Below are 25,359 nucleotides of genomic sequence, written 5' to 3'. Positions count from 1 at the left end.
AATTCAGTTGAAAAAAATATGTGTAGTACCCTGTCGTTTTTGTCATAACTTCAACATGACCATTTCATAACTCAGCGCCATCTATATTTAAATACATAACGGTTTATGCTGATGATTACTCAAACGTTGAAAATCATTGTCAAAAAGCTTTCTGTGTAGATTAATAACATTTCACAAATGGTAAAGAAGCTTTCGTTTGACATTATTATTTGGTAAATGAAACCAACAAAGATCTACAAGAACGTCAATCAGTCAGTATCTAGACAATCTCCCCAACGAGAACATCCACAGAATACGCAAAAACTAGATCAGCCTTCAGTAGTACAGCAACAACAACGGCACTGATGAAAGTAAAACGAAATGTGAGCGTCTTGTTTGCTTGTTACCGCAAAGAAAAGAAAGAAAATAACAACACGCTGATATTGTAAAAGCCAAAACACAACAGATACAACCATCGGCAAAGTGAAAAAATGTACCAAAGTGACGTCGATGAAAACGGTTATAATGCCAACAAAAAAGAGGTAACAACCGCAGATAATGTTTTCCATTTCGTGTTGTTATTGACTTGCTCTCATTTCAAAATAAAAACAAAACAAATCTCTGTTCTCTATCGGCCTATTATCTTTTGAATACTACATTGTGTTTTTATTTTCATTCATTGATCGTCGTCATCACCATTGTGTGATGCAGCTGAATTTGTCGCACCGCAATCTGCGAGAACTTGACACCGCCATCATTGCAGCCCACGGCGAATGCATCGAATACTTGGACATCAGCCACAATCGAATATCGCGATTGGAATGGCTTTACCAAATGCCGAACTTACGCTGCTTAATAATGGATGATAACCGTTTGCGCGAAACCCATTTTGAAAAGCTGAAGAAAGTCTCGCTGCCAAAGATCACAACATTAACTTTAAATAAAAATGAGGTGAGTTTGTGAATTTGGAGTTAATTGCACAGCGGTACGATGTTATCGATATATTGTTAATGTTATTATTATTTGTGTCCCTAATGAATAAGGAATTTCATTTATTTCATTCACCTGTATTAAGATCCTTTGGACTTTTTTACGCTCAGCCTTATGGCTAATGAGTGTATATACACTTTGCTAAGGAAAAATGAAAAATGTCACTCATCGAAATATTGGGGTTTACCATATTTCTATGGACTAAATCTGTTTCAGACAATTTGGAGGTGATTTATAAATGTTCGTCCGTGCGACAAAGATATATATATATATATAGGAGAGTACAAAAGTACTAAATATGGTACCATTTTTTATTTGGCGAACCGGTGGAGCTAGAACTCTGACATTTGGATTGGGGATTACTGATGGAGTGTAGGATAGATGTACCAAAGGGTCTTTGGACATTCGAACTATAAGTATACAAAAAATACTAAAATGTACTAAATTTGGTGCAATTTCGTAGAATGTGAATGAAAAGAGCTAAAAACATGAAATTTTGAATGCGAATTAGGGTCGATATAAGGAGATAGTTTTCAGATGGTAGAATACCTCCTCACAGAAATCTTTTTAATATGGGCCCATGTTTCGAACTAGTCCCCATGAAAAGGTTCCGTTTTTTAGTGGTCTACACTACGCGATCTTCCATTTTTTTTATTTAAAAATAATTTTTGGCTTAAAAAATAAATAAAAATTTAAATTCACTGATTTTAATTATAACTAAAAGTACATTTTTGTTGTGGAAAATAAAGATCCATATAACTTCTTTATATTTGAGAACAACAAATTGTTTGACTCTTGTGCTAAAAAATGTTCAAATTACAGATTTCAATCAGAGGTAAACTAAATTTTAAACATTGCAATTATGTATTCAAAATAATGTTAGATATTTGTTTCACTAATAGGGAAAGCATATATCAAGGCAGCATTGTCATATTTCAAGTATTTTTTAAGATATAGGGGTGGTCTACATTAGACGCAGAGGCCACATTACCCGAAATTCCTCTACTCAATTCGGTACTCTATACTAGATATATTTTCAATTCTATGAATATTCTCAATAGTAACTATTTGCATCTCTATACATATGATATGTATTGGAAACCAGTTACATATTATTTTATCCGAAATAAATATCACACATTTGCAACAGAAGACATCTTAACCACTGTGCTCCACTAGAATGCAATGCATTATAAAATGTTTAATAAGAATTCATTTTACAGTTGAGTGATTTGGATTCAACTGCCGAAATGCTTAAACAAATATTTCCAAATTTGGAGTATTTGAGTTTGCATGGAAATCCAATGTGTCCGGACGATTTGTGTCTGCAGCCGTTCAGTGAATTTGTGCCCTACGAATATGCCCATTACAGGTAAATATGAAAATATGACAAAATTATGCAAATATTTGGTATAAAGTAGCACAAGCTTAAGAGCGAAACAGTTACCCTCTATGTATGGAAAGAAGGAAGAAAATTAATACATTTACACAGTTTTCTGATTACGAACATATTCTTATAAATATTTCTTACTATAGAAAAGAAATATATTACTATTGGTGCCTATTTTCCCTGTCTTCAAGGACACACTTTAATGGAAAGTTTTCAAAAAGCAATTTGTTGAAGATAAGGTCCAATTCTATAAGACCCATAAATAAGCTTAAATGTTCCATTTCTTTATGATGAGAAATATTATTAAAAATACTTCTGATTTATTCTATATTCATTCGAGCTGAACGACTGTGAATATTGAAATGAAAAATGGTAATTTCCATTGACCTCGTAACACCGCATCAATTAATTGTAGATCGTATTTATTCATGTTCAGATTTACATAAAGACACTAGCAAACGTGAGAATTATTTAAACATATCTAAATATATTATTTTGAGACCATAATTAAAATTTTAGTACTATTTAGGATCCCAAAAAAATTTCAGGATCCCAGCTCTATCGGTTCACCCAAAATTCAAATTGTGCCAAATTTAATACATATAAGTATGAATTTTCCAAACTACCTATATCACACAACCAATGGAAATCTTATTTCCCGATTTCAGGATTCCAGCCCTATCAGTTCAACCAAATACAAATTGTAACATATTTAGTACACATTAGTATGAATTTCCAAAATTTTCTACAAAGCACATCGTGCACCCCAACAGTGATCCTATCTTCAAATTTCAGGATCCCAGCTCTATCGGTTCACCCAAAAATCCAATTTAGTAACCATATGTACGAATTTCTAAAACTACATCCACATCCCAATCCTACTCTCCAAAAGTAACCTTATTTCCAAATCTCAGTGTTCCAGCCCAATCGATAAACCGATCAAAATTGTTCCAATTATAGTACGATTTAGTAGTTACACATAAGTAAAAAATTTCCAAAACTACGTATATATCCCAGTCCTAAATTCCGACATTAATGTTAATTTCAAATTTCAAATTGTTCCAAATTTAGTACAGTTTAGTATTTTTCGTATACATGAGTAGACGCTTTCAAAACCATCTCCTAATATCAACCCTACTTCTCAACCTTAATTCGCGTTCCAAATTTCATGTTTATAGCTCAATTCATTCACTTGATATGAAATTGTACTAAATTTAGTACATTTTAGCACTTTTCGGATACTTATAGTTCAAGTGTCCAAAAAACCCTTTGCTATATCTATTCTACACTCCATCAGTGACCTGGCATCTGTCATCTTTGGACCAAGAGTGACCCACAACCCAAAATTCAATTATTAGCATTGATTTTTGCGGAAATTTTATAATTTTAAACGAGAGAGTTTGAGAAGATGACACTTTACTCTTCACTCACTTACCGGCAAAGTTATAAATTCCCTAAATTATAGCATATTTGAATCAAATATGAAATCCAATCTTAACAAAAATTTAGTATTTTTTCTTATATAGTTCTCTTCTTTTATAACTAATTCCACACCAAATCACATATCTTTTTGTAAACATTTTTGCCTAATTGCTAATTTTTGATTTCGATTTTTCAGAGACGTTCTTTCAAAAGCCTTGCCCCGCTTGCGATTTTTAGATCATTTTTCATTGGACTCTAAACATCTGTTCAAAGAGAGTCAGTGCAATAAACAGGAAAAATCGCATTCTGGTCATAGTCCACTCGCATCCTTTTCTGGTGATTTGTGGTCAAAAATTAAGAATTTACTATCAGTTCCCAATGACAACAACCGCGCTGAACATAATAAAAATAATCATCGGTTTGTGTCACTCTTACGTAAGTTTGCAACATTTTTGTTTAATTTTGTTATTAACAATTTGGACATATTTCTATTTTAGCACCTGCTTATGATCCGACCTATAGAGGGATACATTCGGAAGGCAATCGCTATATAACAAATTCCGATTTATAAAAACAAGTCGTGGGGCGCCACAGTTTTTTTTTTCTAATTTAATAATCGAATATTTTCAAAGAAAATAAAAATGTTTAAATATTTTTTGCCTAGTTTTGAAATAAATTTGTATTTAATTCCAAATTTAAAGGAAGAATATTGCCATTGAGCGGAAATTACATGCACCACGGAAATAAATGAAAATTAACTAAAATTAAATTGTTTTCTTTACACAGCAGCGCCATCTAGTAGAATCCAGACATGTCCTATATCACACGCACAAACCATATTTTTTCTCTCCAAATACACAAACGAAATCAACAACCATCCAGATAATAAATAAGATAATGTACATAAACACGCAAACAATATAGAGAAAGCTTCATACTAACACAAGAGTAGCCACATCGTTTGACAAATGTGGGATAAGAAATTACAATTGTTCTATAATAAGTAGACGTAATTAGTTAAAAATTCTATACAACGGATATAAAGACATTTCATTCTAAAACATATATGAATATACTAGCGGGCCCGGCAAACGTTGTCTTGCATAGCATTTTTGTTGATGTATAATTCACAAATATAATTCAAGATAGCCCAATATTAAGCTACACTCCACCATTTAAGATAGTGCTCTGAAATTTGCACATACATTGCTACTACTCCTACGATTTGGCATTGAAAATGTTCAATATTAGTTCACTATTTAGGGTATCCCCATATAACGGTAACCTCAATATGAGAAATTGTAACGATTTTATCAACAGAATTGGTTGTAATTTAGCAGAAAGTGTCCGTACCAAATATTATCAATATTGGCATATGTTTCGGAGTACCGCCTATATAATGTTAGCCCTAAACATTCAGTATTTTGAAGATCTTGGGCACGGTTTTCAACAGCATTGCTTTTAATTTAATATAAGGGATAGTCCTTGAGCAGAAAATCTCTCTACTTAAAATTATCAATATTATATCAGTATTTGGCTGTATTTTCATATTTTGGATGATCATTGAGTTGAAAATGTTCCTAACAAAGCTTCCGAAATGCCTCCATATAATGGCACTCCACATTATACGATCCTTTGGGGGTTTGGACACGTTTTTCAACCTAATCAGCTGTAATTGGTTGTTGTATTTGGTAGCATGAATCCTACTAAAATTGTCAATATCAGTTCACTCTTCTGTATTTTGGGGGGTTTAGCCACGTCTTAGAACAAAATTGGCTGTAATTTTATATTTTAGACGATCAGTGAGTACAAAATCTACTTACTTAAATTGATTCAAGTTTCCGGGTAGCACCCATATAATGGTATCCCCTCATTTTATCATGTGGCGTCAAATCTTCATACCAACAATTAATTAATCCCCATTCCCATTGTATGTCTAAATATAATAAAATATGTCATTTGGGGATATTGACCGGATTCCTGTGAATTAAAAACAGCATCCCAGAAATTATGGTCTTTAGATTAACGTTTTAGAAATACGTCATAATTATTTCCCGTTCAATTTTCGGTATGTTGAAGTTATTATTCCCGTTTTCCAACCTGAGTGTGATATGATATACTTCTCAATTATTTGTTGTATTCTCCTAAAAATGTTTTAATACAATGTCAATCCAATTGAAAAAAAATAAATATTTAGAAAATTTTCAATAATTGACAAATGTAGGCTTAAAGGAATGAAACGCTACCGATTTTCGCCAAAAATATCTCAAAATAACAACTACGACGTGGTGCAATTCAAATAGCACGATACTAAATTCGTGAAAATGCCAATATGTTGCAAAATACTTTTTGCAAATTTTTTTTTTTTTTTGTAAATATTGTCCCAAGTATCCAGATAACCCTATAATATTCGGTATTTGGCTGTAATTTTACATTTTGGATGATCATTGAGTAGAAAATGTTCCTAACAAAATTTACCCAAGCTTCCGAAATCCATATAATGGAACTCAACATTATAGAATGCTTTGGGGATTTGGGCACCTTTTTCAACCTCAATTAGTTGTTTTATTTGGTGAGTCCAAAATCTCCTTACAAAGAATTATCAATATTGGTCAAAGTTTGTGGGTTGCACCCACATAATGTTATCCCCCTTAATTTCTCATGTTGTGTAGAATCTTCCTACCAATAATTAATATGTATCCATTCCCATTGTTGTAGTTAAATTAATTAATTCCGGGATATTGGGGGGACACATTTTTGCGACAAAATATCTACTTAGGTCCGAGTTTTGATATAGCATCTATATAGCATAATACCCCATTTATTATAAAGTATTAAAAAGACATTGACCGAATTTCCTAATAGAGTTGGCTATAATTAGGCATAACGAATTCCTGTGAATAAAAAACATCATTCCAGGAATTTTGCACTACAGCTTCACGTTAAAAAACGCCATAATTATTTTCAGTTCAATTTTCGGTATGTTGAATTTCTTACTCCCGTTTTCCAACTTGAGTGTTATCGGTAGTTAGCATGTTCAATACGAATGGGTAACATCGGACGGAGGTTTTCGTATAAACTTCAAGTCGCTACGACATCGCTAATTTTTATAATTTTTTTTTTTTGTTTGTTGTTCTCTTTCCAGCTGAGCTTAATGATAGATTTTTGCAAAGAAGAAATCTCGTATATTGCACTGTGATAAACATTTTTAGTGTCGGATATATGCGAGGTGTTTATAAGTTCAAAGATATTGAACAACGATTAGGCATATAACCGCCTGATTTGATATTTCCCGTGGCATAGCAAAATTTCAGAAACTTTAAGGAACAACATGTTCCTATTATTATTATTTTCAAACAAATTAATCAAGGGCATGGATCTTAGAATCAGAATACCCTGAATGGACACGAACTCGATTCAGAATCTCTTCTGATTTTCCATCCTTGCATTAGTCCCAAAATGTACTTGCATTCTGTGGACGACCTAAGTCACGTCGTCTTCTCCTCGGCATCTTAACGTTATTAATTAATGACGTTAAGATGCCGAACAATAGTGTAACTATCACAGGGTCACTATCTCAAAGGATCACATAAGTAAAGAAAGTTCTCGCGCACGTATCGGTAATCGAAACTTAATCCTTTCAGAAACTTAATTTGTGACAAAATTTAAAATTTATCAAACTTAAAAAAAATTCTGACAACAAAAGCAAATTGAATGTATGAATCTACATTTTATTTAGAAAACATTTGTATGGGAAATATAAAAGTCAGCTTTTTAGAGATTTCCCGGCATTTATTCGATCTTTTCTCACCTTTTAAACCTTCCCTGAAGCTCCACGAACATTTCAAGACTAAGATAACAAAAAACCGTTCCGCCGTTCTCGAGTTTTAGCGAGACTAACGAACAGCAATTCATTTTTATTTATATAGATAGATTATTGAAATATAACAATTGAGATAGGGTTGCGAGTTTTTTTTTTTTTTTTTTGAAATGTTCATATTCATACTTCAACCCAATTTGTTATCGATTCTAATTCCGACCAGATAAACAAACAATAAAATTAAAATTAAAATCAACCGATATATATTGACCGATCATATATATGCTTACTTGCTGCGCTTCGTGTCGTCTTTGGTCAAACCCGAAACTACATGTAAAATTTCGTGACAATATCTGCGGCCTTTATTTCGATTATAACTTATAATAGACAACCTGGTGGTTGGACACACATTGATGCAGCTAGTCAGTATGCTAAATGTTAGGGATAGAACCAATATTTCGTGGTGTTTGAGGCACAAATAATCATAACATAGTTTTGCATAACAAGACAGCGGATTTGTCGGGATCAGCCAATTTGGCTAGAGTCGGAGTCGACTCCGACTTCAAAAAAATCCTTACCATAGACTAAAGAAATAGAATTTAATTGAATCTTCTGGCTGCCCAACTCATTTTTAAATGCTGATTTACTTAAATGCTGCTAGAATATAACGAATACAAGCTACGGCCTTGAACATACCAAATATGTACATATATTGAAAAGTATCTGTAGATAAATTGTTTACCCACCAAGGTTCCGGGACGTCCGTTATGCTAGAATATAGTCAAGTGCCAAAAAATAGCGAAATTTGGGAGGTACCGTAAACAAAAAAATATGTAGAATATTGAGAGATTTTGGTGGGGTGCTATCGAATTAGAAAATAACCGAAATACAACAGGTTCGGTTGGAAAACTTTACCAAATTACCGAATATAACGGGGTACTGTTACGAGGGCGGTCCGGAAACTTCTTAGCCTATCAATGAAAGAGAATTGTTAGGTTTTCAAAAATTGTTTTATTTTGTTTTTGCAAAATAATCTCCTGAAACTTCAATACACTTAGTCCAACGCTTTTCTAGCAATTCTATCCCTTGATTAAAATCGTTCTCCTCAAGGTCTTCAAAATAGCGGTTTACAAGTGTAATTGCTTCTTCATCTGAGGTAAAACGCTAGCCAACAAGGATTTTTTTTTTAGATTTGGGAACAAGTTAAAGTCAATTGGAAATAAATCAGGACAATGGGGTGGGTGGTCAAGCAACTCGTACTTTAATTCTTTGATTTTAGGCATTGTTAAAACACTCTTGTGCGTTGTCTTGATGAAAACAAGTACTCTGAATTTATTGCTATGAAAAGAAGCTTAAAATCAATTTTATTTCGCTTAAAACGATCCAATGTTGCTTGAGAAATGTCCATTCTTATGCTTTTTTTATCGATCGACTGTTAACAAATGCGGCACCCATCTTGAAGAAAGCTTTTTCATCTGTAGTTCTTCATACAAAAACATGGACTCGTTCATTTGAGATGTCCATGATATTAGCAATTTCACGAACTTTTTATTCGTCGATCATTGCACTTTGGCTACAATTTCTGTTGTTGTTGCTATTTTTGGACGTCCACTACTTGGTTCAGCTTCAATGCGTTTAAATTCTGCAACCAAATTTTTTACTGTTGCATATGAAGGTGCACTTTCACCTAACACCCCTTTTTAAGTAAATATTTAATGAAAGCGCGCATTTCTAATTTTTCCATTGTAAAAAAAATTGCGGATGCGTCTTTTTTGAACACCTATTTCTATATGAAAAAATTGCCACTAGTCAATGTATGACTAATATCAATGTGGAAATATTCGAAGCTCCATGGTACAATTATAAAAGGTAACAGCAAATCCCAGCTGATTTGATTCCAACGTAATACTAGTGTCAATATGAATTTGACAAATTATGTTTTTAAAAATCACCCTACAGGAAAATTGGGAACGCATACAATTTGAAATTGTTCTTTATTAAATGTGCTCCTGTATTCAATTTACTCAATCTGCCTGCTGGGAAAGTTTGAGGAAGCAAATCTTTCTTCAAGGAATAACTCGCTATTCCCAGCATTTTCATATGTGTTACACATATATATGGCAATGGCTCAATTATAGGAAAGATGTGGAAGCGATAGAAATATAAATTTTATAGATTTTCATTCATGTTTCTCACTTTTTATTTTGAGGATTCGAAAATCTTTCATTTTAAAAATAAAAATAATTTGATGATAATTTGTTTGTTTGTTTACATTTTTTTGTCAAATGAGTTGACACTAGTAGAACTTACAACAACAAATTTCCATGTGGTTGTTGTATCGTTTTTTGTACAACAACACTTGCTGTTACCTTTTATTATTATACCATGTCGAAGCTCTATAATCATGGCAAACTCACAGAAGGTAGTCTCATTTGAGAATTTTATGATGGCAACCCTTTTTTAATTTGAAACTCATATATCAATTACAAATAATATGAAAAATAAAATGTCGGATTGAAAAATTGCTCTCAGGATTGAACCATGGTTGTTACTTCTTATATTTATAAGTTTTAGAGGCAATCGATCTCAAATATCAAATATAATCCACAGGATTTGTGAACAGGATTAACGTGACGTATACGCAATGGAATTGACATTTGAGATCGAGTGGATTTAGTAGTAGTACACGCGAAGAGGATCTGACCAAGTACTTAGAACGGCTGTTTTGATGATGATCGGTCAATATTCCGAGGATCAAATCAACCAAAATCTAAATTGACCAAGTTTTTATTTTATGGCGTAAATATTCACCTCTGCAAAACAAGGTAATATCGGTCAAGAGGCTGCAAATATCGCGAAATATTACCCAGACACAGAATATAGAACCAAAGAGAGTTAGTCGACCCTGTCCGACTATACTGCTCCATTCACTGGCTTTTTGGATGGTTTTGTGTTTATGGTCGACATTGTTGGGGATAATTTGGGAATAAACCTACGAAGAAATGTGGCAACGCTATTCTTATTAACATACATATTTATTTCATACTTTCCAATAATCATGTCTATATGTATGTACGTATGTATATAAAGAATTATCATCTGAGCGACTGAGAGCGGTGCGTTATGCTCTGTATATAAACTTCTGGCGACCAAATAAAAGATTCAGTTCCAACTTTGTTTTTGATTTGAAAGCCGGCCGGCAAAAATATTCCATTCGATTCGCGTATATCTGCAAAAAGTGTGTGTGTACGTACTACAATAAAAATGGCAAATCCACAAGAGGAACCTAAATACACAAAGGTAAGGTGGACGCAGTAAATATTTGTATGAAATGATTTGCGATAGGCAGAAATCTACAAGTTCTATTATAAATATTATGAGATTTTCGTTTTGCAAAACAAGAATCAGTGCAATACCGGTTTTTGCAATTTGATGCCCTGCGCCGTAAACATCTGTTTCATTTTTCTGTAACAAAAAACAAAACAAAAACAAAGAATTGAACACTGAAAGAAATGTTCTCGAAGAAGTCTATCAATATGGTTTATTTTAGCTAATTAGTTAAAATTATGGTGTCAAATGCTATAACAATTTTTTGCAGATATGAACAAAAGGAACAACTCTAGTTTAGTAAAAAGGACCCGATTTTTTTGAAATTTTTTCCAGAGGTAGGTATTTTGACCCTAATTATGGGAATGTTTTTTTTCTTGGGGGACGTACGCGGTTACCCGGTTATTTGACCCGAAAGTTCGGGTCCTGGTACCCGGTTCTACGGATCCGATTAATACAAAATGGGTATCATTTTTAAGGTTATAAAAATCTCAAACCGTTTTGGAGACACAGCCAAAAAAGTGGATTTTGGACCCCTATTTTTATGAAAAACTCCCTAAAAGTCGAACTTGGGTCCATTATGGTCCCTCCCTGATAGACTACAATTTGCTCTTTCCAAAATGGTACGGCATGTGGCTGTATCTATTGTGGATCAAAAGATATGGGCCTTAGAACCCTGCAAACCGACTATGTCAAATTCATGTTTAGTATTAACATGAATGTCTTATATGCAAATGCAAAGATATGAGATATGACAGGCACCAACACCGGCTACGCGACAGAATCTCCTTTTATATAGAATAGTTTACTGGGTAGCCGGCCTTCGGCCGGGGATTTAGGACTTTCTCCTATGGACAGATACCAACACCGGCTACGCGACAGAATCTCCTTTTATATAGAATAGTTTACTGGGTAGCCGGCCTTCGGCCGGGGATTTAAGACTTTCTCCTATGGACAGATACCAACACCGGTTACGCGACAGAATCTCCTTTTATATACAATAGTTTTCTGGGTAGCCGGCCTTCGGCCGGGGATTTAAAATTTTCTCCTATGGACAGGTACCAACACCGGCTACGCGACAGAATCTCTTTTATATAGAATATTTTTCTGGGTAGTCGGCCTTCGGCCGGGGATTTAAGACTTTCTCCTATGGACAGGTACCAACACCGGCTACGCGACAGAATCTCCTTTTATATAGAATAGTTTTCTGGGTAGCCGGCCTTCGGCCGGGGATTTAGGACTTTCTCCTATGGACAGATACCAACACCGGCTACGCGACAGAATATCCTTTTATATAGAATAGTTTTCTGGGTAGTCGGCCTTCGGCCAAGGATTTAAGACTTTTTCCTATGGACAGATACCAACACCGTCTACGCGACAGAATCTCCTTTTATATAGAATAGTTTTCTGGGTAGCCGGCCTTCGGCCGGGGATTTAAGACTTTCTCCTATGGACAGGTACCAACACCGGTTACGCGACAGAATCTCCTTTTATATAGAATAGTTTTCTGGGTAGCCGGCCTTCGGCCGTGGATTTAAGACTTTCTCCTATGGACAGATACCAACACCGGCTACGCGACAGAAACTCCTTTTATATAGAATAGTTTTCTGGGTAGCCGGCCTTCGGCTGGAATTTAAAACTTTCTCCTATGGACAGATACCAACACCGGCTATGCGACAGAATTTTCTTGTTTTTGTAGGGTTCTAAGGCCCATATCTTTTGATCCACAGCAGATACAGCCACATATCACACCATTTTGGAAAGGGCAAATTGTGGTCTATCATTTGAGTCGGGTGAGGAGAGGTACTATAATGGACCCATGTTCGACTTTTAGGGTGTTTTTCAAAAAATAGGAATTGGAAAGGTATTTTTTAAATGAAAAAACCAATAGTACCAATAGTCGGCGTCTGTTCTATATATCTTCAAATAACTAAAAAAATCCTATAACTAAATATGAAAAAATTCCTTGAATAATCCTCAATAATACTGTAAACTATCTCTGTATGAAATTTAATCGTTTTAAGTACATTTATTCCGTCAAAATTTGGCATTCGGTCAATGAGGTTTGCCAACACCAATGACAATGATGTTTCTTAAGAAAAAATTAGTGGACTTGTAACTATATTAAAATTATACATTTTTCACAAGGATCTGCTTCGTAATTGTAAAGAACAAAAAGGAGAATACTTTAGAATCATTAAAATATATTTGTAATTATGATATTTTTATCGATGCCGCCCTTAGGAACAAACATTTTTAAGGTTTTCCTATAGTCGGCATATGGGTAAAAAAAGCACCTTTTCGATCATATTGGCCCAAAATTGGAAAAAATGTCAAATAAGTGCTCTATATAACGATTAATTTAGAAGAAATCAGTTTTGGATGGTTCTACGTAATGGAAGACATGGTTTTAATATCAAATTCTTTTAACCTTTGAAATGCCTTATTTAGCCATGCCGAATTGGATGGATAAAAGGTTCCCGAAGTCGGCACAATGTTTTATAATTGTAATATTTTTATAAGTAAAATTATTTTATATAATTTTTTTTAATATATCTCTGATGGAAACGTCCGATAATAATAATTTATTAATGAAAATAGCAGAAAAATTAATTCAATAAATAATTTTTGTTCAACTAAAGTACGACATGCCGACTATTAGAACATGATATGCCGACAATTGGAAAAAAGTGCCGACTATTGACACAAAGGCAATATTTTACCTAATTATCAATTTAGTCTACTTTAATACAAATTAATTAAATATATTTTTATTGCAAGGGGGAGTATACAAAATTTGGAAATATATGAACCTAAATACAATATAGTGAAAAAACGTTATCGGCATGGTGAAACGTTTAAAATGCTAAAAACCTTAAAGTGCCGACTATTGGTGCACTTACCCTATGATGCCGTACACCACTATATGTCAAAGACATAAAATCCGTTGTATGTCCGTGTATTTTTGTATGTATATTGCTACCTATATATGTTAAAAATCTCTCTAGTATTTATTTTATATTTGACGAAAGAAGCCTCAAGAGATCCTACATTGAATTGTTGTCCATTTATGAGGTGTTCTAAGTATCGCAATTCATATATATATATATATATATAGGGAGTAGGGTTGGTGTGTGGATTTGGACGGATTTGTATATGGAAGCTATGTTGAAATTTGAACCGATTTAATTCAAACGAAAAATCGGACGAACGTATATATGGGAGCTATATCTACATCTGAAATTTTTCACTTAGTACTCTTCGGTCCAAATCTGATCCAGAGATCTATATCTGGTGACAAAAAGTGAATTTAAGGCCATGGCATGGAACGACAAACATTCCAATAAAAACTACTCAATAAGTAAAGAAATACAAAATCGCAGTTGTTAATACAAAACAGGCCACAAAATGCTGTCATAGCGAGACCTATATCACATAAACATACACACACATATTCTAATTATGTCGACATAATTAGGAACTTTTATTTGTTTACGTTTGTCTATTCAAACAAGTTTTAATTGTTTTTGGTCCATTATTAAAAACGATGTATAATGAAAAAAAAATAAAAATCATCTTGTGGACAAGCTTTATGCACAATGATATAAATAGACAATATTTGCAATAAAAATCGTGATAAGAATTTGTCAACACTTTTATTTTTGAACATATAATAAAATAAAGTAATTTATATTCTGATCGTATTCTAAGCCACCAAAAATAAAAATCTGTCTGATAAGAATGATAGTTCAAAATCTCTGTCAATGTTACCCTAAATTTGGCTTGTTTGTGTATATGTAGTTCTAAGGGGTGTGCACAGAACGATAGTTCTAGACGCGCTCATCTATAAAATCTAAATTTTAGCGAAATTAATAACCTGTCCACTGGCCGATCCCCAAATTGTTTTTATTTATATATTGGTATACACATTTATTTTTATTTACAAAAGTAAATATGAGATACATTTTTATAAAAATTATATAACCGGTATAATCATACAGTTGTTGTTGTAGCAGCCCTATTGCTTTTACACATTGAGCATGTAGTAGGTTGGTCCGTCAATTTAACTATAATTATTTATATTTCTTTCAATAGTCCCTTAACACTTTGGCACCGAATTGTAACAAATTACAACCTGCATGCATGCATATGCATGTAATATGTTAACCAGTTGACTTACACGGTTTACTTATTACCGCGAATTGTTTAAACAAATGTTGTTTCAATTGAAAGTGACAATTTCAATCAACTATAATAACGTCATATTAAAAAACGCTTGACCAGTGAAATGCATTAAAAAATAATCACAATTAATTGTTTAATGCGAATACATGGAAATCAACAGAAGTATTACTGAATTGGCATAAACGGAGTTCCCCTCTGCCTTTTCTGATGGGTAGCTGATTTTAATGCGATTAGTCTGTAATTTGCATTTCCAAATGCTTGCATTTCCAAATGCTTGCTTGGTTTAAGTCTCAAGCACATTTTGAGCCGAATGGAGAATGTTCAATATGAAATAAAATTTTGAAATTATAGGCTTGTACAAAATTATGAAATTGGACTGCAATTTCGTTTACGTCAATTTTAATAAATAATTTAATTTATACAAAGTAACACATTTCTTATTAAATTAATATCCAACTATGTAGTGTTATTCCATTAAGTGATTCTTAAGTGTTTCTGACAGACATACATTTAACAAATTATCACTTGGATGCGTGCCGGTAATAACTTTACCATTTCGAATTCAATTACGTTAAAGTAATTGTTTAAACAAATCTATAAACATGTGTTGGCGATAATCGAAATCTTCTATAAATAACATCGTTCATCTGTCATAACAAACGCTTAATAAAGCAATACTGCTACAATATGAATTGACATTAATTGTTCAATGTTGACATATACAAATCAGTACAAGTATTATCTTTATTGTCATGCATGCAGAATGCAATTCAACCGAGAAACTTCTGATGAACTGTTGTTCACATTGACAAAACCAGTAAGGAAAGTAGTAAAGTCGGACGGGGCCGACTATATGATACCCTTCACCACTATGGGTATATTAAACAGGACTATTAGCATGAAATTGGATGAAATAAAATATGTGATATTTATCTAAATGTGAATCTACCTAGATATATCCATAAAGTATGTAAATCGACTTCAAAGAAATATAAATAGGTCATCCGTTGGGCTATGTCTGTACTTCTAGAAAACGCAACTATATAATTTTATGCTCAATTTTGTACGATGTGCAAACTTTTATGTCAATCTGACTATGAGGAGTTTGATGCCCAATTTACTTGAAATCGGGCGAAAATATATATGGTGCGTCAATTACTTAAAATCAATCTATAATAAAAAGGGCTATATCTATCTAAATCTGGCGAAAATATATATGGTGCGTCAATTACTTAAAATCAATCTATAATAAAAAGGGCTATATCTATCTAAATCGATTTTCACGAAACTTGGCAGACATCATTCTAGACCTAAATTATTAGGCTGCACCAAATTTCGTGCAAATCGAAGGATATATAGGGACTTTGCTGCAACATTTACATGAAATCGGACGAAACTATATATGGGAGCTATATCTACATCTGGACCGATTTTTTCGAAAGTTGACAGACATCATTCTACGCTCAATTCAGTACGTTATGCCAAATTTCGTGCAAATCGAAAGATATATAGGGACTTTGGGGCACCATTTACATGAAATCGGACGAAACTATATATGGGAGCTATATCTAAATCTGGACCGATTTTTACGAAACTTGGCAGACATCATTCTAGACCTAAGTGATTAGGCTGTACCAAATTTCGTGCAAATCGAAAGATATATAAGGACTTTGGGGCACCATTTACATGAAATCGGACGAAACTATATATAGGAGATATATCTAAATCAGGATCGATTTTCATGAAACTTGGCAGACATCATTCTAGGCTCAATTAAGTACGTTATGCCAAATTTCGTGCAAATCGAAGGATATATAGGGACTTTGGGGCACCATTTACATGAAATCGGACGAAACTATATATGGGAGCTATATCTAAATCTGGACCGATTTTCTCGAAACTTGGCAGACATCACTCTTGGCTTAATTAAGTACGTTATGCCAAATTTCGTGCAAATCGAAAGATATATAGGGACTTTTGTGTACCAATTACATGAAATCGGACGAAACTATATATGGAGGATATATCTAAATCTGGACCGATTTTCGCGAAAGTTGGCAGACATCATTCTAGGCTCAATTCAGTACGTTATGCCAAATTTCGTGCAAATCGTAAGATATATATGGACTTTGGGGCACCATTTACATGAAATCGGACGAAACTATATATGGGAGCTATATCTAAATCTGGACCGATTTTTACGAAACTTGGCAGACATCATTCTAGACCTAAATGATTAGGCTGTACCAAATTTCGTGCAAATCGAAAGTTTTATAGGGACCGTTTACATTAAATCGGTTAAATATATATATATATATATATGGGAGCTATATCTAAATCTGATCCGATTTTTCCCAATTTCAATAGGGTTCGTCCTTGGGCCGAATAAGTGACCTATGCCAAATTTCATCCAATTCGGATCATAAATGCGACCTGTACTTTGTATACAATTTAACATGGACAGACAGACGGACGGACGGACATGCATAAATCGGCTTAGAAAGTGATTCTATGTATATTCTCAAAAGGAACCATGTGTCTATCTCGATTATTTTTGCCTGTTACAAACATATGCACAAAGACATAATACCCTGTACCACAGTGTGGTGAAGGGTATAAAAAGTGAAAGCTTGAGATAACGCTGTGCTAATATGAAGAGTGAAAATGTCTGGCCCTTGTTTGAATTGCTTTCGGAATTTCAGTTATGATTAAGTACATTAAATCATATTAATAGAACATCGTTGTTAAATAACGTTAAATAACCCATAATTAATTGGATTAAGAAAAACAAACAGGAAATTTTCAATACAAATTGCATCCTTCTAAATCACTGCACCAGATCAACTTAATAAAAAAACAAACACATGAAATCTGCACTTTACCTATCTCAGGCTGTGTACATATTGTGAAAGAAATAAATATAAGATTTAAATACTTAATTTTAAACAGTTTTGAGTTATTTGTCAGAGAAGAAAATGCTACAATAAAATGGAAATAAAAACAAAATAAAAAGTACTATTTATTTAAACTCTTAATTTTTTCAGATTGTTTCCTACATAACTATTAAATTTTAATTATTTTCTTTTACATTTTAGCTTTTCATTAACAATGAATTTGTTGATGCCAAATCGGGCAAAACATTCCCAACTGTAGAACCTGCCACTGGTAAGGTTATTGCTCAAGTTGCTGAGGGCGATAAGGTAAAATATTGCAATTACTTAAGGGAACCTCCCCATTCTCGATTTTATTTTTTCAAGATTTTCAATGGGCTGGTAAATCTATACCAATGCTTGTTAAGGTTTGTAACTTTGCACATATATAATTGAAGATTTAAAAGAGAAGAAAAATAATTTACAAAAAAATTTTGTTATTTTGTTGTTGTTTTTTGTAATTAAGGAAAAGTCCTTATTTTTGATGGCGGGCATGATAACTCCTCACTGGAACATCGGAATCCGAAAATTCCAACGGTGTTAGAAAGAGTACATGTCTGGCTCTCGTATGAACTAGGATTATTGACTTCGCTCTAAAATTAACAAAATGGTGGACCTTTGAAAAAATATTTTTGGAAAATCGCCGATTTTTTACCAAAAACCAAGTTAAAAAATAAGGAAGATCTTCACCGATTGGCTTTATCCTAGTTCATACGAGAGCTATACACTCCCAGAGAAACGTTGCAAAATTTGGAACCGATTGGATTATTAGTTTTTGAGTTATCGTGCCCGCCATTCGCAAAAAAATTTTTAGAGAAAAACGCGTTTAAAGTTTGAGAAGCCCTTCAGCCGTCACTTGATGCGGACACAATAAATCGGATATATCTTCAAGAGTTCTTGAGATTTTCACTTGAAATTTTGTAGAGACATTCTTTAATCAGTGTAGATTCGAATTATATCAACAAAAATTTTGACCCCGAGAATGGGGGGGGTCCCCTTAATAGAAATTAAATTGTCTTCTAAAACTATTTTTTTAATGTTCTTAATTTTAGGCCGATGTTGATTTGGCTGTAGAAGCTGCCAAGAAAGCATTCCACAGAAATTCACCATGGCGCAAAATGAGTCCTTTGCAACGTACCGAATTGATGCTCAAGTATGTTTTCAAAATACCTCTAATAACATTTTGTATAATAATCCATATCCCATTTACAGACTCTGCGATCTGATGGAACGCGACAAGATTTTCCTGGCTAACATTGAAACTCGTGATAATGGCAAGACTTATGCTGATGCCCTATTTGATGTGGAGACTGCCATTGTCACATTGAAATATTATGCTGGCTGGACTGACAAATTTTTTGGCGATACCATTCCTGCTGGTGAATTGGTTTCCATGACCCGCAAAGAACCCATTGGTGTTGTTGGACAAATTATTCCCTGGAATTATCCAATTTTAATGTTGTCCTGGAAATGGGGTCCGGCATTGGCTGCTGGTTGTACCATTGTCATGAAACCTGCCGAACAAACTCCATTGTCTGCCCTACATATGGCTGCTTTGGCCAAGGAGGCTGGTTTCCCAGCAGGTGTTATTAACATCATTAACGGCTTTGGTCCTACCGCCGGTGCTGCCATTTCTGAACATCCTGACATAAAGAAGGTGGCATTTACTGGTTCCGTTGAGGTTGGTCGCATTATTATGGCAGCTGCTGCTAAATCGAATCTTAAGCGCGTATCATTGGAATTGGGCGGTAAAAGTCCATTGGTGGTATTCGATGATGCCGACCGTATGTTTTTGCTATTAATTTTCGTTTATGTATATTTTTCTTAAATAAAATTTATTTTATTTCAGTTGATTTGGCTGTAGACATTACCAGTGAAGCTATTTTCACAAATCATGGTCAATGTTGCTGTGCCGGTAGCCGCACCTATGTTCATGAGAAGATCTACGATGCATTTGTTGCAAAGGCCGTAGCCAAGGCTAAGACTCGTAAAGTAGGCAATCCATTCGATAAGGATGTTGTCCAAGGACCACAAATTGATGAGGAAATGATGACCAAAGTCTTGGGTTACATTGAAAGTGGCAAATCCCAAGGTGCCAAACTGCAATGTGGTGGCAAACGTATCGGAGATGTTGGCTACTTTATTGAACCAACAGTATTTTCAGATGTTACTGATGACATGAAAATTGCCCAAGAAGAAGTAAGTTGAGATTGGATACTTTAAATATTTTGGGGTACAGTAAAGAATTACAATTTCCGATCGGATACAATCAATAAACTCGTGTGGGTTACTCACAGATATTTCGGTTTTATGAAGTAGGTGAGAATAGACGTAGATTATTTTGAATAACATACTCCGAAATGCGGCATATAGTTATGAAACATATTTCAGAGAAAACGGTTAAATTATATATACCGAACAGTCGATGTATTTTGTAACGAAACGTAGGGATAGGATAGTTTTATGTTAGTTAATTTAATATTCCAGTGCCCTGTGATGAATGCAACATTTTAACATTTCAACCTCTAGTTTACGAGGAGAAAATAGAGAGTAGATTCTATTCAGTTATGTTCCATTTGTCCTTTTCTGTCGTCTATATTATTGACAACCTAAATCTTTGACTGGTAAACCATGACTTCCTCTATCATAGGAGCTTCTCTATATAGAACCAGATGGTCTAAATATAAAAAATGTAATTACAGTTGAGGTTGAACGACATGCAGTCATTACTTCATTCAAGATATTACGTCTTAAGGTAGTGGCAAAGACTGCAAAAATCTTAAGCTGGGGTCATTCGAAAAAGAGATTTTGTTGTACTGAAAAATTAGCACCTTTGTAGCTTTGTCAAATTTCCAATAATAACCGATTTTTTGTATTTATTTCATTCACAGATCTTTGGTCCCGTTCAGTCCATCATCAAATTCAGCAACATCGAGGAAATGATCGATCGTGCCAATAATACCAATTATGGCCTGGCTGCTGGTGTCATTACTAATGACATCAACAAGGCTCTGCATTTCGCCAACAATGTTGATGCCGGCTCCGTATGGATCAATTGCTACGATGCTGTTTTGCCACAAACCCCATTCGGCGGTTTCAAACAATCCGGCATTGGTCGTGAATTGGGAAAGGATGGTTTGGACAATTATTTGGAAACTAAGACAATTACCATGAAATTGTTGTAAGATGGGATATTCATTCCCCAAAACTAAATCCGTTGAACGGTTGAGATTAAAAAATAACAATTTTTGGTAAAAATATTGTATTTTTATTAATGTTACACCGTGTGGTTATACATACATTTATATATCTATATAAAAAGGAAAGAATGAAGATAAATATACACAAAGACTCACATATGTTGCACAAACACATACATACATTAAAAAAATGTAATTTTATTTTTAAATAAAAAACTATAAATAAAATAATTTTCTGTTTTTTAAATAGTAATTAAAATCATAGTTCGTTATCTTTAGAAAAAAATAATCTTATTTTGTTGAATACAAAACAATTTCGAGGCACTTTATGGAACATATTAATTGGAATCTATTGACCTATACGGCCAAATGTGAATACCATTTGTTTATGGATTACTGGAATTCAAAACACAAATAATAACTAATAATCGCAGTGTCGAAACATTTATACCTGAGATTTCAGTAAAAAATAGATTTACATATCGCAGTGTGTATTCTATGAGATTGATTTACAGAAATGCTGCTCATTGTAAGCGATTAAGTTCTTCTTTCACCCATGGTCAGAGGTACATTTGTGGCCAAGTTATCGAGTAAAGGTGTTGCCGCCTCGCTTATGTGTGATTTTGCACTCTGAAAATCGTCTTCCGAGCGATGACGTTCATCTTTGGTTCCCAACTGTGGTGTTTTCAAATGTTGTGGTGAACTTAGCAGTACTTCAACAAAATCTCGTTCTCTAAAATTACCTTCACGCATTTCACGATCAAAGCTTGTCTCGATATCGACCATTTGAAAATCAATGGCCAATATAAATCGTAACAGCATAATCAATAGTGCTATTATCCAAAGGATCATGGCTACGATATATGAACCCTTGAACAGCATTAAGTACACTTGATGAGATAGGTCATGTGGTCGAATTAGGGGTCTCAAAACAGACATGGCATCACCACAGCTGCAAGGAAAGACAGAGTGGATGTTAGAAAAAGGGTTTCAATATATTTAATCATGATAACTTAGTTACCTTATGGCATCTGGTTTACTGAGATTGCCTCTTAAGTCATTGCAAAAAGTCTTTACAAAGCCATTAGCTAATATCAAATAGCTTAGATTTGCTACAGTCATTATTGTGAACATTATTATTGAGGGAACCACGATGCGCCACGGTTTCGGTAGTCCCCTGAAAGAGTAAAAAATAACATTTTCTTAGAATTATGGATACTTATGTAAGTGTCGTAAATAATTTTAAAATAGGTGTTGATCTTCAATTAATATGCACGATTTTACTTACAATATGTAAGTATATTTATTTTTAAAGCCATAATTTTTTATAAGCATCAATTCAATCTATATTCCTTCGAGGGAAATTGAAAGATTTGAAGTATGTGACCTTTATATATACGTGAACTGACTAACACCAATCCATACATATGCATCTCTGTAACCTATGCTAAATTTCATTTCATTCGTACAGATTAATTTATATTAAATTCAATAGATTATACAAAATTATGTGCCAACCCGACAAACTTTGGGTTTTTAGTACACAATTTACATAAATATCTGAACCGATTTTCAGGAAACTTAACACACATCATTCTAGACTAAATTGAGTACGATATACCCAATTTCGTGCAAATCGAAAGATATGTGGGGACTTTGGTACACCATTTACATTAAATCAAGCGAAAATATATATGGGAGCTATATCTAATCTGATCCGATTTTCACGAAACTCAACATATATCATTCTTAACTTAATTCAGTACGCTATGCAAAATTTCGTCCAAATCGAACGACATATAGGGACTTTAATTAACCATTTACATTAAATCGGACGAAAATATATATTTGAGCTATATCTAAATCTGAACCGATTTTCAGGAAACTTCACACAAATCATTCTAGACTTAATTCAGAACGCTATGCCAAATTTCGTACAAAGCGAAAGATATATGAGAACTTTAATGAACAACTTACATTAAATAGGACGGAAATGTATATGGGAACTATATCTAAATCTGAACCGATTTTCACAAGACCTAACACACATCATTGTAGACTTTAAAAAGTACGTTGTGCCAAAATTCGTGCAAATTGAAAGTTATATAGGGACTTTGATGAAAAACATATATTAAATCGGACGAAAATTAACTCACATCATTCTTAACTTAATTCCATACGCTATGCACAATTTCGCCCAAATCGAAAGATATATAGGGACTTTGATGAACCATTTAAATTAAATCGGACGAAAATATATATGGGAGCTATATCAAAATCTCAACCGATTTTCTCCAATTTCAATAGGGTTCGTCCTTGGGTCAAATAAATGAGCTGTGCCAAGTTTCATCCAGTTCGGATCATAAGGGTGACCCATACTTTGTTTACAATTTAACATGGGCAGACAGATGGACGGACATGCATAAATTGACTCAGTTAGTTATACTATGTATATTCACCACAGTGAAGGGTATAAAAATATAAACTCACAATTATTTTAAGAGGGCTTTACAATGACACAAATATTTGTTGCGCCTGGAAGTATGCTTTATTTTTAATGTAACTTAGTTTCAACCGTTAATATATTAACGGCCAGGAACAATATCGTTATATGCAAAAACTCCTGCATGAATAAAATGACAGAATTTCATAGAGTTAGGGTTTTTGTTTTTCTGGCTGTGATGACTTTAATGTCCATAGAACCCCAAAACTTTTCTAATTTATAAGGGGAAATCGAAATAAATTTCGAACAATAGAATATTCTTAGTTCTTAGCTAATATGGAATGTACGTTTTTAAATGAAGTCGAAAAAGATAATAACGACGGCCAAGGGAACGGCGTAATACATATATATCGTTTTAAATAATCTTTTACATAAAATCAACATCTCCCAGAACTCACCATTGTTTTTTGACACCCGACTGAAATATTAAACACATTGCAGTCCATACTATGGCCACAATTTCTGATAGAAATGGAAAACCATAGATATATTGTACAGCAAGGTTTTGTGGCCAGCGGGTCTGATGAATATCAATTGTCACTAAAAACAAATTACAAAAAATCAGTCAAATAATGTATGTATAGCAATGATTACTTACTGTGTGCTAAATATCTACGATCTTTTTCCACATTGAATACAATTTTTGGCACTTTATTGGGTGCATTCGATTCATCATCAGCATCCTCGTTATCGGTTGTTATTGACGGTGTATCAGGTACTTTGGAATTGCTTGTCTGAAAGACATGGGCAATTTTGCGGACTTTTGGTTTTGTATTGGCAACTGTAAAAATTAACAACATGTTGGGATTATTTTTCTTATATTGAAATATGAAGTTTACTCACATTTATCTGCATCTTCCAGTTTAGGCATCACTAAGGCATCTGGTTTTATATCATCTAAGGCCGCTTCGGTATATGTCTCATTGATAATTCTACCCAAGTCATGATAGAAGAGATCCTTTTCATTGTTGTCCATTTGCATGAAATCTCTTTCACGAAATGCTAGTTTGGCACCAATAAAACCATTATAGAAATCAGCCGATATTATGTGTATCGAAATGCTCCATATTATTGAAATGCCTGCCACCAATATCATAAGGCATATTACTATGTCTGAAATGCGAAGGAATGGAAAAAATGTTATTACATTTAAATACCACTAGAAAATGTCAATGTATTTAAATAATCCCAGTTGTTCAATGAATAGCAATTGTCTCCTGTTCTATAGTTATATATCTAGTTACTATGTTCTCTAGTTATTTTATAACCAAAAGTGGCACACAAAAAAGACTATTGACTCCATTTGTTGATTGAAAAAATTGTCTAATTCTATAGTTACTGGTAATTCAAAAAGTAATGAATCGACAAACAAAACAGAAAAAACAATTGTCATTTTCTTCAAACTTTTTATAATTTTCTTAATTGTGTAAGCAAACGTTTAATAAAAATGTTTTTATACAAAAATATAAGCAATTTATCGTGGATATGATAAACAAGATGAAGTGCTGTGGATTAAAAATCTCAAGAATCGACAAAATACATATGATGAATCTTAGGTAAGTTTTGGTATTGCAACATAAAAAATAGATAACATAATTACACACAAACATAAT

The 25,359-nt window shown here is 33.6% G+C and overlaps 3 protein-coding genes across 3 annotated transcripts; 2 read left to right on the top strand and 1 right to left on the bottom strand.

Annotated features, from left to right (window-relative positions):
* The first annotated feature begins 440 nt into the window (after positions 1-440).
* LOC133334855 (leucine-rich melanocyte differentiation-associated protein-like) lies at positions 441-2,345 on the top strand. Its single transcript, XM_061543170.1, has 3 exons — positions 441-521; positions 691-930; positions 2,193-2,345. Exons 1-3 carry the CDS (start codon positions 471-473, stop codon positions 2,343-2,345), a joined length of 444 nt encoding a protein of 147 aa, XP_061399154.1. The 5' UTR covers positions 441-470.
* An 8,519-nt stretch (positions 2,346-10,864) lies between these two features.
* On the top strand, positions 10,865-21,233 carry LOC133334852 (aldehyde dehydrogenase X, mitochondrial-like). Its single transcript, XM_061543167.1, has 6 exons — positions 10,865-10,901; positions 18,209-18,313; positions 19,096-19,196; positions 19,256-19,827; positions 19,893-20,242; positions 20,935-21,233. The coding sequence occupies exons 1-6, from the start codon at positions 10,866-10,868 to the stop codon at positions 21,226-21,228; spliced, it is 1,458 nt and encodes a 485-aa protein (XP_061399151.1). The 5' UTR covers position 10,865; the 3' UTR covers positions 21,229-21,233.
* A 547-nt stretch (positions 21,234-21,780) lies between these two features.
* On the bottom strand, positions 21,781-24,855 carry LOC133334854 (uncharacterized). The gene is made up of 5 exons (XM_061543169.1): positions 24,590-24,855; positions 24,345-24,527; positions 24,145-24,286; positions 22,265-22,420; positions 21,781-22,195 (listed from the first exon to the last, which is right to left on the bottom strand). The coding sequence occupies exons 1-5, from the start codon at positions 24,840-24,842 to the stop codon at positions 21,781-21,783; spliced, it is 1,149 nt and encodes a 382-aa protein (XP_061399153.1). The 5' UTR covers positions 24,843-24,855.
* Between the last annotated feature and the right edge of the window lie 504 nt (positions 24,856-25,359).

This window comes from Musca vetustissima, unplaced genomic scaffold (genome assembly GCF_032173495.1).
Source record: "Musca vetustissima isolate MV318-11 ecotype Yass unplaced genomic scaffold, APGP_CSIRO_Mvet_v1 utg11789, whole genome shotgun sequence".
Lineage (NCBI taxonomy): Eukaryota > Metazoa > Arthropoda > Insecta > Diptera > Muscidae > Musca > Musca vetustissima.
The sequence above is the reverse complement of the archived record's forward strand: the minus strand, read 5'-3'. Positions and strand labels throughout refer to the sequence as shown.